Source organism: Petromyzon marinus, chromosome 9, assembly GCF_048934315.1.
Source record: "Petromyzon marinus isolate PM22_M1 ecotype Great Lakes invasive population chromosome 9, UKy_Petmar_22M1.pri1.0, whole genome shotgun sequence".
Lineage (NCBI taxonomy): Eukaryota > Metazoa > Chordata > Hyperoartia > Petromyzontiformes > Petromyzontidae > Petromyzon > Petromyzon marinus.
In genome coordinates this window covers 2885029-2901743 of record NC_133675.1, presented here as the reverse complement: position 1 = coordinate 2901743, position 16715 = coordinate 2885029, and the positions used below count along the sequence as shown (strand labels likewise).

The 16715-nt window shown below is 57.4% G+C and overlaps 1 protein-coding gene across 1 annotated transcript in view; it reads right to left on the bottom strand.

Moving 5' to 3' along the window:
- Positions 1-15886, bottom strand: part of SFI1 (SFI1 centrin binding protein) — a 55564-nt gene extending 39678 nt beyond the window's left edge. The window contains exons 1-7 of the mRNA XM_032950858.2: positions 11840-15886; positions 9483-9554; positions 9267-9377; positions 7817-7911; positions 3211-3328; positions 2383-2485; positions 40-196 (exon numbers count right to left, since the gene is read on the bottom strand). Of these exons, the coding sequence (XP_032806749.2) occupies positions 40-196; positions 2383-2485; positions 3211-3328; positions 7817-7911; positions 9267-9377; positions 9483-9554; positions 11840-12084 (901 nt within the window). The 5' untranslated portion in view covers positions 12085-15886. The remainder of the gene's footprint in view (positions 1-39; positions 197-2382; positions 2486-3210; positions 3329-7816; positions 7912-9266; positions 9378-9482; positions 9555-11839) is intronic.
- Positions 15887-16715: the final 829 nt, after the last annotated feature.

The window sequence follows — 16715 nt, the reverse complement described above, 5'->3', positions numbered from 1 at the left end:
TGCGCCGTCATTGCACCGCGGGGGGGAGGGGGTAGGCACCGTAGAGCTCCCGCTTTCGCCGGCGCTCCCCCGCGTAGGAGCGCCAGGCCGCCAGCGCCCTGTGCAGGCCGGCACGGTGGCGGTGCGCGTCGGCGAGCTGCTCCCGACGACGCTCGGCTTCCCGCGCGCGGAGCCCCTCGCTCCACTGCACCCAGGCCTGCGGCGGGCGCGCAATGTGACCGTTAAGGAACGCACGACGAGGAAACCAAAAAACAACAACACGCGCAAAGGCCTCCCGCGTGACAGACACCCGCGATAGGGCAATGCGGTAGCCCCTCATTGTCTGCAACTCCCTTCCCACCCGGCTGGTCAGCGCTGTCGGCCCCCTGCACCCCTGTTCAAAGTCCAGGCTGGCTTAAGGACTTTCTCTTCTCCTCTGGCTGTGACCGACGGCTTCGCTCTGTAACGAATTAAAAAAACCCACGCTCGCCACCTCTGCAGCGTCCCCAGATGAAAGTCGCGTTCAGACGTTACCGAAGGCCCTCAATTGCGACTATAACCTGGGCTGTGTGGCCCAGGTTTTAAGCGGCATTATCATTTTTTCTTTCACGATGCGTACCGGGCAGGGCTCATTTCGCCGTTTGCACCGACGATGGAGACAGGGGGAGGAGGAGCAGTGGCACCGTAAAGACCCTGGGCCTACGTGCACGGCCGAGCTTCCTGCTCCTCGACCCGACTCCGCAGGGTTCCGTCTCCGCGCTCTCCGCGGAAACGCATCGTTCGCGAACGCTTCTGCTACTGCAACCACTTATTCTGTCAGTTTCCAGGCCCGAGCCTTGCGGAATTGGATTTTTTTTGTTTTTATCAGGCTCCAGGGAGAAGTTGCCTGTGGTTGGGATTTGAACTCGCGCTTTTAAGGTCACGAGCCCCCCCCAACGTGCCAAGGCAGTATTTATATTTTTGCTCGTCGTTTGCTGTTCATCATCTGAATCGCCATTATTGACCGTCGGCAGCTGCACCAAGGGAGGGCCCCTTAAACCTCATGAATGTTTTAAGCAACGTTTCTCATCGGCTGCCCTCTACTTTGCTCGAATTTTACCCAGTGTCACAGTTTAAGATTTCATTCATTATCGATGCTATGATAAGCACGCATAATGTCAATGTGTGTGAGCGTGTGCGCGCATACGTGCGTGCGTGCGTGCATGCGCGCCCTGGCGTCTTGTATGCACAGTAAATATATTTACACTGCGATTTACATCTTCGGCCCGGCAGTCTAATCAAAACGGCCGCGGATCTCTGCCCGCATTCGCCGCGTGCTCTCGGCACGTCAACCGTGAAACGGACCGTTTAGTTCGGAATTTCAATGCAGTCGCCGTGTGCTCCGCGACGCATTGGGAAACAATAAAATATGGATCGCACATCTCCCGGGCTCCGGCTGCCGACCACAGAGCCCTCGCCTGCGCACGTCTCAGAACAAAATGAAGCATTATGCGTGTCGTGCCATTTCTCTTGCCCGCATCCTTGCATGCGAGGTAAGCCCCCTCACCCCCCCCCCACCCCCCAGCACCCCCCAACACCCCCCCCCCCCACCACTCCCAGGAAGCTGCTTTCAATGCACAAGATGCTGCCAATGTGGGGTAACGTTCAGCGTACGGGACTTGCGATCCAGAGGTCACCGGTTTGGTTCGACCTGCCCCACCCCCACCTCGATTTGTCCACCCAGGAGTATAAACGGGTCCACACTGCAGCGGGGTTGATCGGCAGGTCGCGTGGAGAGGAATGTAAGTATGTATGCACGTGTACGTTGAACTTCTTTCGCACCGTACGTGGGCAACTGTGCTAAATCGGAGGTGCCGGGGAAGGACAACAAATGAACACAAAAAGCAGTTCAAAATAATTGAATTACCTATCGAGATTTAAACGACAAAAGAAAGAAAGTGTGTAATCGTATCCTCCAGACGGGGCTGTCTGTGGTTCCCTCTCGCAGAGCCACTTCAGCCAGCAGCGGCACGATCAAGTATCTGCAGGGCTGCACCTTTACCATGCACGCGATGCAAGTGCACAACCGCAACCCCCCAAAGACCCCCCCCCCCCACCGTGTAGCCTTAACAGGCTTATTGGGGCAAGTGCTGTTAGCGGGTAGCACCTATGAAGGGCGGCATGGCACACGAGGGGGTGGGTGGCCAGCACCACGCCCAGCCGCATTCGTCTCCCACTTCACACCAGTTACTCATTTGAGTCGACCTAGGGGACGCCCAGGACCGGTTCAGATAACCGTCAACGGTATCGGCCGTGAGCGGGAATCGAACTCGGATCTCCAGATTTGCAGCGAAGCTTGATAACCCCTACACTACTACTCCCTGCACCCCCCCCCCCCAAACGCTGCTGCTGTGCCAGCTTCACCTTGTACTGCAGGTGCAGCGCCCAGTGCTGAAGTGCGGCTCCCTGCTTCTCCTGCTGCCTCCTTTGCCACCGCAACCTCCGCAGCCACGCGGACCACGAGCGCCTGATTCGCACGGACACGGTCACACGGGGCGGCCGCCAACGACCCCTCTTGCCCCCTTCGCTGCGACCCCCTTCGCCACGGCCGGGGCTTTCCCGACGCGTGGACGGAGGGATGGGCGGGCAGGTGGCTGGGGGCCCGCTCGTTGTTGTTTATCGGCGGCGCTGACGGCCATTAAAACGGGGGCCCCCCCCCCGTGAATTACGGGCTCCCAAACAAAACGCGCGGCGGTTTAACGCGTCGGACGCGAGGCTTTCATCTGCTCCGGCAATTTGTCAGAAATTAATCAAACGTAATGGCTGTAGAGGAGCATTAAATGGAATAAACAAGATGCCAAAAGATGCATCGCATCGTGCCGTAGCAACACGGGCCGTCGAAGGCAGAAGGTTTGGCTAACAAATGGTGCACAAAAGGAAACAAAACGCAATCAATGAGAACACGGTTGCAGAACAAACACTATTACTCAAGCATCGAACATTGGAAATAGCACCGGGCTATTTTTACCCCGGATAAACACTTCTGCGGAGACTGCTGGCAGTCAAGCCACGAGACACTTAAACGCGCAGGCGAATTTGAAAATGCATTAATAATCACCGTGCGAAATGTGTCAAGAGCGCGCGGGTGGAGATCGCGGGGGTGTGGGGGGTGGTGTGGGGGGGGGTGTGGGGGGTGGTGTGGGGGGGGGTGTGGGGGGGGGTGTGGGGGGGGGGGTGTGGGGGGGGCCGTACCTCAGCAGGAGCTCCAGCGAGAAGCGCACCGCCTCGGAGCGCATCGCCCGTTCCCTTTTCTGACCTCCCAAAAAGCGTCTCCAGCCACCCCACGCCCCGCGCATTAACGAGCTCCGAGCTGCCAACGGAGAGGATTTACACGGGGAGCGCTGAGCGAGCCGCGTGGCGATATCGCGGCGTGGTAACCGCGTCGCTCACAATAGCCACCGAGGCCTGCGCGGGCCTCGATAGCGGCTCAGGGTTTCGGTGACAAAAAGCCCACGCCGGGCCCAGTGGGGTTCAGCCCACGCGCCGGGGGGGAGGGGGATCAGTGCCACCGTCGGGGCCGTGCCAGCGGGCACCTCGCTGGCTCGCGATTGTTTGCGTGCCCGCGTGTGCTGTGTTGTGTCACGAACGCGCGGGGGTGCCTCCGTGGTTGCCATGTTGGGAGCGCCACGGTTTCTGTTGGGATGACGTCGCTGCGGTGCTCCCCACCCCACCTCCTTGACAAACCTCACTACCTCTCTGCCCTCATTGTGTTCCTCTCCGTTTTACCTCGTCTCTGTCCCCGCTCTGCCTTACCGTGACTCTTTCCCTGTCTCACAGTGTCCTTGTCTTACCGTGTCCCTGTCCCAACGTCTCTACCCATCTCACCGTGTCCCCACCCATCTCGCCGTGTCCCCACCCATCTCACTGTCCCCACCCATCTCACCGTGTCTCTACCCATCTCACTGTGTCCCCACCCATCTCACCGTGTCTCTACCCATCTCACTGTCCCCACTAATCTCACCGTATCTCTACCCATCTCACTGTGTCCCCACTAATCTCACCGTGTCTCTACCCATCTCACCGTGTCTCTACCCATCTCACCGTGTCTCTACCCATCTCACCGTGTCTCTACCCATCTCACTGTCCCCACTAATCTCACCGTGTCTCTACCCATCTCACCGTGTCCCCACTAATCTCACCGTGTCTCTACCCATCTCACCGTGTCCCCACTAATCTCACCGTGTCTCTACCCATCTCACTGTCCCCACTAATCTCACCGTGTCTCTACCCATCTCACCGTGTCCCCACTAATCTCACCGTGTCTCTACCCATCTCACTGTGTCCCCACCCATCTCACCGTGTCTCTACCCATCTCACTGTCCCCACTAATCTCACCGTGTCTCTACCCATCTCACCGTGTCCCCACTATCTCACCGTGGCACTACCCATCTCACTGTGTCCCCACTAATCTCACCGTGTCTCTACCCATCTCACTGTGTCCCCACTAATCTCACCGTGTCTCTACCCATCTCACCGTGTCTCTACCCATCTCACCGTGTCCCCACCCATCTCACCGTGTCTCTACCCATCTCACTGTCCCCACCCATCTCAACGTGCCTCTACCCATCTCACTGTCCCCACCCATCTCACCGTGCCTCTACCCATCTCACCGTGTCTCTACCCATCTCACTGGCCCCACCCATCTCACCGTGTCTCTACCCATCTCACCGTGTCTCTACCCATCTCACCGTGTCCCCACTAATCTCACCGTGTCTCTACCCATCTCACTGTCCCCACCCATCTCACCGTGCCCTACCCATCTCACCGTGTCTCTACCTATCTCACCGTGTCCCCACCCATCTCACCGTGTCTCTACCCATCTCGCCGTGTCTCTACCCATCTCACCGTGTCTCTACCCATCTCACTGTCTCTACCCATCTCACCGTGTTTCTACCCATCTCACCATGTCCCCACCCATCTCACCGTGTTTCTACCCATCTCACCGTGTCCCCACCCATCTCAACGTGTCTCTACCCATCTCACTGTCCCCACCCATCTCACCGTGTCTCTACCCATCTCACCGTGTTTCTACCCATCTCACTGTCCCCACCCATCTCACCGTGCCTCTACCCATCTCACCGTGTCTCTACCTATCTCACCGTGTCCCCACCCATCTCACCGTGTCTCTACCCATCTCGCCGTGTCTCTACCCATCTCACCGTGTCCCCACTAATCTCACCGTGTCTCTACCCATCTCACCGTGTTTCTACCCATCTCACCATGTCCCCACCCATCTCACCGTGTTTCTACCCATCTCACCGTGTCCCCACCCATCTCAACGTGTCTCTACCCATCTCACTGTCCCCACCCATCTCACCGTGTCTCTACCCATCTCACCGTGTCTCTACCCATCTCACCGTGTTTCTACCCATCTCACCATGTCCCCACCCATCTCACCGTGTTTCTACCCATCTCACCGTGTCCCCACCCATCTCAACGTGTCTCTACCCATCTCACTGTCCCCACCCATCTCACCGTGTCTCTACCCATCTCACCGTGTTTCTACCCATCTCACCGTGTCCCCACCCATCTCACCGTGTTTCTACCCATCTCACTGTGTCCCCACTAATCTCACCGTGTCTCTACCCATCTCACCGTGTCTCTACCCATCTCACCGTGTCTCTACCCATCTCACCGTGTCTCTACCCATCTCACTGTCCCCACTAATCTCACCGTGTCTCTACCCATCTCACCGTGTCCCCACTAATCTCACTGTGTCTCTACCCATCTCACTGTCCCCACCCATCTCACCGTGCCTCTACCCATCTCACCGTGTCTCTACCTATCTCACAGTGTCCCCACCCATCTCACCGTGTCTCTACCCATCTCGCCGTGTCTCTACCCATCTCACCGTGTCCCCACTAATCTCACCGTGTCTCTACCCATCTCACCGTGTTTCTACCCATCTCACCATGTCCCCACCCATCTCACCGTGTTTCTACCCATCTCACCGTGTCCCCACCCATCTCAACGTGTCTCTACCCATCTCACTGTCCCCACCCATCTCACCGTGTCTCTACCCATCTCACCGTGTTTCTACCCATCTCACCGTGTCCCCACCCATCTCACCGTGTTTCTACCCATCTCACTGTGTCCCCACTAATCTCACCGTGTCTCTACCCATCTCACCGTGTCTCTACCCATCTCACCGTGTCTCTACCCATCTCACTGTCCCCACTAATCTCACCGTGTCTCTACCCATCTCACCGTGTCCCCACTAATCTCACCGTGTCTCTACCCATCTCACCGTGTCCCCACTAATCTCACCGTGTCTCTACCCATCTCACTGTCCCCACTAATCTCACCGTGTCTCTACCCATCTCACCGTGTCCCCACTAATCTCACCGTGTCTCTACCCATCTCACCGTGTCCCCACTAATCTCACCGTGTCTCTACCCATCTCACTGTGTCCCCACCCATCTCACCGTGTCTCTACCCATCTCACTGTCCCCACTAATCTCACCGTGTCTCTACCCATCTCACCGTGTCCCCACTATCTCACCGTGGCTCTACCCATCTCACCGTGTCCCCACTAATCTCACCGTGTCTCTACCCATCTCACTGTCCCCACTAATCTCACCGTGTCTCTACCCATCTCACCGTGTCCCCACTAATCTCACCGTGTCTACCCATCTCACTGTGTCCCCACCCATCTCACCGTGTCTCTACCCATCTCACTGTCCCCACTAATCTCACCGTGTCTCTACCCATCTCACCGTGTCCCCACTATCTCACCGTGGCTCTACCCATCTCACTGTGTCCCCACTAATCTCACCGTGTCTCTACCCATCTCACTGTGTCCCCACTAATCTCACCGTGTCTCTACCCATCTCACCGTGTCTCTACCCATCTCACCGTGTCCCCACCCATCTCACCGTGTCTCTACCCATCTCACTGTCCCCACCCATCTCAACGTGCCTCTAGCCATCTCACTGTCCCCACCCATCTCACCGTGCCTCTACCCATCTCACCGTGTCTCTACCCATCTCACTGGCCCCACCCATCTCACCGTGTCTCTACCCATCTCACCGTGTCTCTACCCATCTCACCGTGTCCCCACTAATCTCACCGTGTCTCTACCCATCTCACTGTCCCCACCCATCTCACCGTGCCTCTACCCATCTCACCGTGTCTCTACCTATCTCACCGTGTCCCACCCATCTCACCGTGTCTCTACCCATCTCGCCGTGTCTCTACCCATCTCACCGTGTCTCTACCCATCTCACTGTCTCTACCCATCTCACCATGTCCCCACCCATCTCACCGTGTTTCTACCCATCTCACCGTGTCCCCACCCATCTCAACGTGTCTCTACCCATCTCACTGTCCCCACCCATCTCACCGTGTCTCTACCCATCTCACCGTGTTTCTACCCATCTCACCGTGTCCCCACCCATCTCACCGTGTTTCTACCCATCTCACCGTGTCCCCACCCATCTCAACGTGTCTCTACCCATCTCACTGTCCCCACCCATCTCACCGTGTCTCTACCCATCTCACCGTGTCTCTACCCATCTCACCGTGTCCCCACTAATCTCACCGTGTCTCTACCCATCTCACCGTGTTTCTACCCATCTCACCGTGTCCCCACCCATCTCACCGTGTCTCTACCCATCTCACCGTGTCCCCACCCATCTCGCCGTGTCCCCACCCATCTTGCCGTGTCCCCACCCATCTCAACGTGTCTCTACCCATCTCACTGTCCCCACCCATCTCACCGTGCCTCTACCCATCTCACCGTGCCTCTACCCATCTCACCGTGTCCCCACCCATCGCACTGTGTCCCCACACGCCTCACCGTGCCTCTGGGCCACTGCGTTCACCGCCGCCTTGTCCCTGCGTAACTGGACGTAGCACTGCCATGCCCTCCACGTGCGCGCATACAGCTGGAACCTGCAGCGGACACGGAGCGGCACAGAGCGTGCATTTCTAACACTCGCCGTGACAGCATCGCGCACATCTACACCAACCATAAAATCTTCTCGGTGGTGATTTACCAAATATGTAGCGATCTACGACCGCTAGATTGTAAATGTACATTTTTTCTAACATTGGCCATTACAATATCTAACCCCGAACGCAAGTATCAGCGAAGAGAATACTAGCTGACCTAGGACTCACGGACAAATATCAATTCATATCGATACTTGCGCTCATGCTACACTGACCCAATCTATTAAAGTATTATTTGTGCAAATGTTACAAATGTAAGGTGATGGACTGAACACCCGTGCAAACGAGATGGGGGAAAAACTGAGAACCCATACAAACGAGACGGTAAAAATGCGACGAAATACAATCCATTCTGGAACAGACTTGTGACCTACGAATCATGAGAGTGCACTGCATTGCTCTGGGGGCGCATCGCTACACGGCTACAAAATAAACATAAAATGGCAACGAGCGTGAAAACATAGGAAGCAGTGTGAGCATTGTTGGTGCAATCTGGCCAGGTGGCACCATCGTTACTAATAATACTGTCATTTTATAGCGCGTCATTCATGCCAACAGCATACCAAGGATCAAATCCCATGAACGTGGTTGGCTACGTACGGTGCGAAAGAAGCCCAACACACACACGTACATGCCAAGCAAATTAAAACCCCTATTGCTAAGCGAAATCTAAAATAAATGAACAAATCATAAAATGGTACCAAAAAAACCCACAAACAACTAAAAAGTTATCAAAACAAAGACATTTGTACATATGATGCAAGTTAAATTCCCATTGGGGGGTCGACTTAGACCATTAAAAGGGCTACCATTTTGTAATGTCAACAGTGGGCGGTGGATGTATCGACTCGCCCTCGCCATAAGAATGTGGATGTTCAGGGCTGTAAGCAGGAGATGAGCTCTGCTCTAAGCTCATCAGAGCGAGAAACCACTTTGACTTGTCATTTTAATCTGTGGCATCGCAAGAACGTGAGTGGTAGCGAAGGGCTTGGGGAAGCATTCATCCAACAATGGACAGCCCCCCTGAGCTATGTAGCTCTTTTTCAGAAGCGACCTGGCCACAAATGATAGCTCAACGTAGTGGCTTATCACGTGAAAATGTATGGAGGGAAAAACCAGAGGATACGGAGAAAAATCCACACTCGCATGGGGAGAACATGCACTCTCCAAATATACAGGCGTCAGGGTCGGGATCGAACCCACGACCTCCTGCATGCCAGGCGAGACAGTTAACATCTCGCCACCGTGGCACTGATGACAATGGTCGTGACAACATGATGATTTTAGCGGTGAACCTGAGGTGGCAGTCGGCGCGGATGAGCAGCTTCCATTCCCTCCGGCTGATCCACCATGCTTCCTGCCACGTGCCAAATGCCCTTTGAAGCACCGCCCGTCTGTGATGGGCCCTGTTCACAATGTGCGAGGCCACATTCGACACTCAGCTCAACGCGACTCTCCGATCCAACCTCTGACTCCAGTCCGGATGTCTGTAGGCGAGGTGAAAATAAAACCTGGCAGCCGAGGGCAGCACTCTTCCAAACACCTTCCGGGACCACACGTGCAAGAACTTCCTCGCCAGATGCCTGGGGGCGCGCACGCGTACACACACGCACACACGGCGTTTGTTTATGCTCAGCAGATTACTTAGGAACTTTTATCAGACTAAGTCCCGTTGGCGGTAAGGCGGATCAGCGCGGGAGCCAAGAGCTTGGAACGAATAGTGACGAATGGCAGTGGCGGTGCCCGAGTAGCCCCCACATGCCAAGCTCGAGTTAAGCCACGAAACGGCGATGAGCGGAGCGTGCCACTTTAGCCCCGCGCGTTTTTTAAAGACCCCCGCGAAGAGAGCGGATTGTTTAAACGCTAAAATGATGCGTTTCCACGGGGGGGGGGGGAGGTGGGGATGGAAATGTTATCCCCCGACGGGGCTCCGTGAAGCCGGCCTTCTCAACATAACAATCAAGTTGTGTTCTGCGTACCAGCCCAATGGGATTGCATCGTGGTTTAATCTCTTACCGAGCGTTATTTCAAGTCGCTGCTGAGACTTGAATAGGTACGTGACAAGTAGCCACATGTATACTAGATGTGGTGTGCCGGGTGCGTGAATATTTCTCCTGCCGCGGACCCAGACACACCCGTTTGACGTCAAAACGCGGATTTGCATTCGAGATGAGATTGGATTGTCTTCATTAAAACATTTGAAGTACCAATTTTGCGAATGGCAGAGTATCACGTTTTTACAACATGATTTTTCCATTGGGAATGGAATGCAACCAGTGAGTAGTGTATCACGCGGTGGCACTGTGAGCTGTTCTCCGAAAAGAAGACATTACAGAAGTACTTTCTGAAGTCGATTCGCATACCTCTCGACCACACTAGATGGCGCGCCTTGCCACATGGCCTGCAAACAAAGCGTTTTTTTTCGTATCGTGCGAGTTAAACCGAAATCTTTCAGCTCTCAAAACGACGGAATTTTGCTCAATTAAGTGACAAACCGCACAGGTGACCGGGCGGAGAACATCAATCCACTGCATCTTGACAACTTAATTTAATCACGGGCAGCTGGAATCCACAATGAATTCAAACCCCCAAGGTCTCTCAGCGGTTGATGGCTCAATTGTCTCGGACACGACCATTGCACGCCAACCCCCGGCACCAAGCCGACCACCTCCCGCATAGAGCGAGAACTACCAACATCCAGTAGTGGTACTCGTATGCGTTACACAAGGTGGATCCCTGCACGCAGATTCCATAAAACTGTCCTGAACGCAAGAGTAATCTCGCATGACCTGGCCAGTGTAAATATGAAATCTAAACCCGCACGGATATTATTGTACGACTGTCCTCGAATATATGCATACACGGACCAGATGGGAGTCAAATCACAGACTCGCCTTGGCTTCCAGCTGATCATATATTTAAGGCTGCCGCTTTTTAGTATTTGTGTCAGGCTAAGGGTTTAGAGTTTAAGAGTTATTATTAAGCTTGAGGGTTATCGGCCAGGGATTATTGTACGGGTTTAGGGTGAGTGATGAGGGTTACGGGTTAGCTCGTAGGGTTATGGTCGATGAGTGATTTAGGTTTGGGCTGAGGTCAGGAACCAATTCGTTCAGGGTTTAGGTTTTAAGGTTATGAGGTCGATTTCAGGTGTAGGGTTTCTGGTTGTGGTAGGGTTAGAGTTTATAGGAGTAGCTAACTACGGTAATGCTTTGCTTGTCACGAATCTGGGAACGGTTTAAATGCCCTAATCGTGCCGCATCAGACTAAGAATATTTATGTATACTGCACGAATCCGATGAGCTATAAAGCTCTTTACCACATGTCCAGTAGGGGCGGGTCAGAACGTTATGACAACAAATAATACGAAAACACAATCGGAGTGCAAAGTATAGAAAAAGCAAACAAATGACTTAAGCATATATACAAATAAAACTAAACTAGTTTTTTTAAATCTTATCAGGTAAGACTCACTGAGCTATAAGTTTATTTTTCAGAAGCGACCTGGCCACAAATGTTAGCTCAACAAAGTGGCTTTCCACGTGTAAATTTATAGCAGCGAAATAATGTAAATAATTTAGACGCCTGTTTTAAAAAGAAACAGGTGGACCTGGAGAAAAAAAATATCCACGCAACCAAACTCCAAATATACAGCAGCAGGCGTCAGTGTCTGGATCGCAGCCACGGCCTCCTGTACATCCGGCGAGGTAGTTAACATCTCGCCACTGCGAGGCGGGGTGCCAGGTGTGCGCATTCTGTTTGACCAAGCAACGAGTTAAATCCCACCGGGTCATGGTCAGGGTCGAACCCCCCGATCTCCTGCATACCAGGCGAGGTAGTCAACATCACACCACCGCGTCACTCGCTCCACCTGATCCTCAGCTCCTTGAGGCGTCCCCCACGGCTCCAGGTGTAGGTGACAGGTCTCGGTGGCGGAAGAGCACCAACATCCCTAGTCCTGCTGCTCCTCCTCCTCCTCGTCGTCACAGCCGCGGGGGTCAGCCCAGCCAGGTGGACACGTGGCCCGGTGACCCCCACACGGACCCCTTTCACAGTGAGGGGACCCACGTTTGGGGAGGAGGTGAATCTCGGGACCTTACCGGGGGTCCCCTCCATGTCGATGTGGGTGGGGGGGGGGGAGATTGAGAGAAGGTTTAGGCGGGGGTGGGGGGGGGAAAGGTGAAGGAGGCGAAGGTGAGGAAGTGAAGCAAGGGTGAAGTAACGCTGTGCCGGTGGATGTTTACAGAACTACCACGGAGCAAGAGGGGGCAAGGTAGAGGAGGAGGTGAAGATGAAGGGAAAGGCCGAGCCACGGGAGTCGAGAGGCAAGGCGAATTGCAACTGAAGAGGAGCGAGACAGAGGGGGGGGGGGGATGAAGGGGGGGGGTGAAGGGGGGATGAAGGGGGGGGTCAGCGTGAGCAGGGCAATTACAGGGGGCCAAGACAAGGAGAGGGGTGGGGGGGGGTGAAAATTAATGAAAGAAGAGGGAGGGCAATGCGTGCGGGCAAGGGAGACTAAGTGCTCGGCAGGGTCACGGGGAAGCGAGTACAAGAGGGGGCATTGTAGAGCGAGAACCAGCGAGGGCAAGGCGAGGTTGGGTGAAGAGTGAGGGGCAGGGGCCAGGCGAGAGGCAGGCGGACGCGTCCAGCCGAAGACCCACGCCGCCTACACCCCCGGGTCACCCAAGGTGCGGGCGGTGCCCATGCGGCGAGCGGAGACACGTGGGGTCACGCGGCAGGGAGGTCAGAGAGGACCGGGGTGGGGGGGGGGGCACGGGGACCGGGGGGGGCACGGGGACCGGGGGGGGCACGGGGACCGGGGGGGGCACGGGGACCAGGGGCTACACGGGGTCCAGGAGACTACACGGGGACCAGGGTACTACACGGGGACCAGGGTGCTACACGGGGACCAGGGGCCTACACGGGGACCAGGGACTACACGGGGACCAGGGGGCTACACGGGGACCAGGGACTACACGGGGCCCAGGGGGCTACACGGGGACCAGGGAACTACACGGGGACCAGGGACTACACGGGACCAGGGGGCTACACAGGGACCAGGGGGCTACACGGGGACCAGGGGCTACACGGGGACCAGGGACTACACGGGAACCAGGGGGCTACACGGGGACCAGGGGGCTACACGGGGACCAGGGACTACACGGGGACCAGGGGGCTACACGGGGACCAGGGGACTACACGGGGACCAGGGGGCTACACGGGGACCAGGGGGCTACACGGGGACCAGGGGACTACACGGGTACCAGGAGGCTACACGGGGACCAGGGACTACACGGCGACCAGGGGGCTACACGGGGACCAGGGGGCTACACGGGGACCAGGGGCTACACGGGAAACAGGAGGCTACACGGAGACCAGGGGCTACACGGGGACCAGGGGACTACACGGGGACCAGGGGGCTACACGGGGACCAGGGGGCTACACGGGGACCAGGGGGCTACACGGGGACCAGGAGGCTACACGGGGACCAGGGGCTACACGGGGACCAGGGACTACACGGGGACCAGGGGGCTACACGGGGACCAGGTACTACACGGGGCACAGGGGGCTACACGGGGACCAGTTACTACACGGGGCACAGGGGGCTACACGGGGACCAGGGACTACACGGGGACCAGGGGGTTACACGGGGACCAGGGGCTACACGGGGCCCAGGGGCTACACGGGGCCCAGGGGGCTACACGGGGACCAGGGGCTACACGGAGACCAGGGGACTACACGGGGACCAGGGGACTACACGGGGTCCAGGGGGCTACACGGGGCCCAGGGGACTACACGGGGACCAGGGGGCTACACGGGGACCAGGGGGCTACACGGGGACCAGGGGGCTACACGGGGACCAGGGGCTACACGGAGACCAGGGGACTACACGGGGACCAGGGGGCTACACGGGGACCAGGGGGCTACACGGGGACCAGGAGGCTACACGGGGACCAGGGGCTACACGGGGACCAGGGGGCTACACGGGGACCAGGTTCTACACGGGGCACAGGGGGCTACACGGGGACCAGGTACTACACGGGGCACAGGGGGCTACACGGGGACCAGGGACTACACGGGGACCAGGGGGCTACACGGAGACCAGGGGACTACACGGGGACCAGTGGACTACACGGAGACCAGGGGGCTACACGGGGACCAGGGGCTACACGGAGACCAGGGGACTACACGGGGACCAGGGGGCTACACGGGGACCAGGGGGCTACACGGGGACCAGGGGGCTACACGGAGACCAGGGGCTACACGGGGACCAGGGGGCTACACGGGGACCAGGGGGCTACACGGAGACCAGGGGCTACACGGGGCACAGGGGGCTACACGGGGACCAGGGGGCTACACGGGGACCAGGGGCTACACGGGGCACAGGGGGCTACACGGGGACCAGGGGGCTACACGGGGACCAGGGGGCTACACGGGGACCAGGGACTACACGGGGACCAGGGGACTACACGGGGACCAGGAGACTACACGGGGACCAGGGTGCTACACGGGGACCAGGGGGCTACACGGGGACCAGGGTGCTACACGGGGACCAGGGGGCTACACGGGGACCAGGGGCTACACGGGGACCAGGTACTACACGGGGACCAGGGTGCTACACGGGGACCAGGGGGCTACACGGGGACCAGGGGCTACACGGGGACCAGGGGCTACACGGGGACCAGGGGGCTACACGGGGACCAGGGGGCTACACGGGGACCAGGGGCTACACGGGGACCAGGGGCTACACGGGGACCAGGGGGCTACACGGGGACCAGGGGCTACACGGGGACCAGGTACTACACGGGGACCAGGGGGCTACACGGGGACCAGGGGCTACACGGGGACCAGGTACTACACGGGGACCAGGGTGCTACACGGGGACCAGGGGGCTACACGGGGACCAGGGGCTACACGGGGACCAGGGGGCTACACGGGGCCCAGGGGACTACACGGGGACCAGGGACTACACGGGGACCAGGGGGCTACACGGGGCCCAGGGGGCTACACGGGGCCCAGGGGACTACACGGGGACCAGGGACTACACGGGGACCAGGGGGCTACACGGGGACCAGGGGGCTCCACGGGGACCAGGGGCTACACGGGGCACAGGGGGCTACACGGGTCCCAGGGGACTACACGGGGACCAGGGACTACACGGGGACCAGGGGGCTACACGGGGACCAGGGGGCTCCACGGGGACCAGGGGCTACACGGGGACCAGGGGACTACACGGGGACCAGGGGGCTACACGGGGCCCAGGGGACTACACGGGGACCAGGGACTACACGGGGACCAGGGGGCTACACGGGGACCAGGGGGCTCCACGGGGACCAGGGGCTACACGGGGCACAGGGGGCTACACGGGTCCCAGGGGACTACACGGGGACCAGGGACTACACGGGGACCAGGGGGCTACACGGGGACCAGGGGGCTCCACGGGGACCAGGGGGCTACACGGGGACCAGGGGGCTACACGGGGACCAGGGGGCTACACGGGGACCAGGGGGCTACACGGGGACCAGGGACTACACGGGGACCAGGGGGCTACACGGGGACCAGGGGACTACACGGGGACCAGGGACTACACGGGACCAGGGACTACACGGGGACCAGGGGGCTACACGGGGACCAGGGACTACACGGGGACCAGGGGCTACACGGGTCCCCGCTCTCCACGCGACTCTCGTATTCCCCGCGTCTCGTCCCGCCTTCCGCGTCACGTGGCGCGGGGGGCGGTGCTTGGTGTCAGCTCAGAGGTTTCCCCTCCGCGCGGTGTTTACTTTGGTCGAAGTGAATTCACGCTGCGCTTCAAGCGAAATCCACATGCCAACAACACGTGTGTGTGTGTTATTCCATCAGCCTATTGGCTCTCCACGCCAATGTTATCACGCGGCATTTCTAGAAGAAAAAAAACATGCTGTTATATTGCAAATGCTGGTATGATTCGTGGAATGTGCACGGGACATGTTTAAAAGTTCTGCCACTGGGTGAACTTATGTGCTAGGGTTGGGGGTTCTGTTTAATTTCAGCTATCGCAGCAGCGAGCGGTGCACCACCTTGTGTGTATCTTTACTCAGTTGCTGAGCACAGATCCAAAGGCGCCCAAAAACGCCACGGGGCCAGCAACAAACAGCGTAATTTCAAAACTAAAAAAAACGACACACGCTTTATGCTACCAGGTAAGGTTTACTAAGCTGTGTAGATATTTTTCAGAAGCGACTTGGCCACAAATTATAACTCAACGAAGTGGCTTATTGTGTGTACATTTATAGCAGCCAAATACTGTTAAACGCATGTTTTTTAAAATATATATAAGGAGGGAAACACCGAAGGACTCGGAGAAAAATTCCCCCAAACTCCAAAAATACAGCAGGCGTCAGGGTCGTGATCGAACCCATGAACCTGTAAACCAGGCGAGGTAGTTAACATCTCCCCACAGCGGCTATTAAAGTTGTCCTAGTTTAGCGTGTAACGCGTTTCTTGAATTTAGCGAGGTTATATTAAAATGTTTAATAAAAGCTTGCGGGGATAAAAAAAAATTGTCGATGGTGATGATAGGAGGGAATTGGAAAGTGGAGCTGAGCGATGGAAGGAAGAATCAGCCAAGGGAAGTGTTGTGACCTGCGGTGTGGTGAGTGCGTGGGTGAGTTGAGTGGGTGAGTTCGTGAGTGGATTGCGACTTGGAGTGTGGTGTGTGAATGCAGCAGTGGTGAGACGAATCTGTCAGTCGTCCGGTAGGTCGA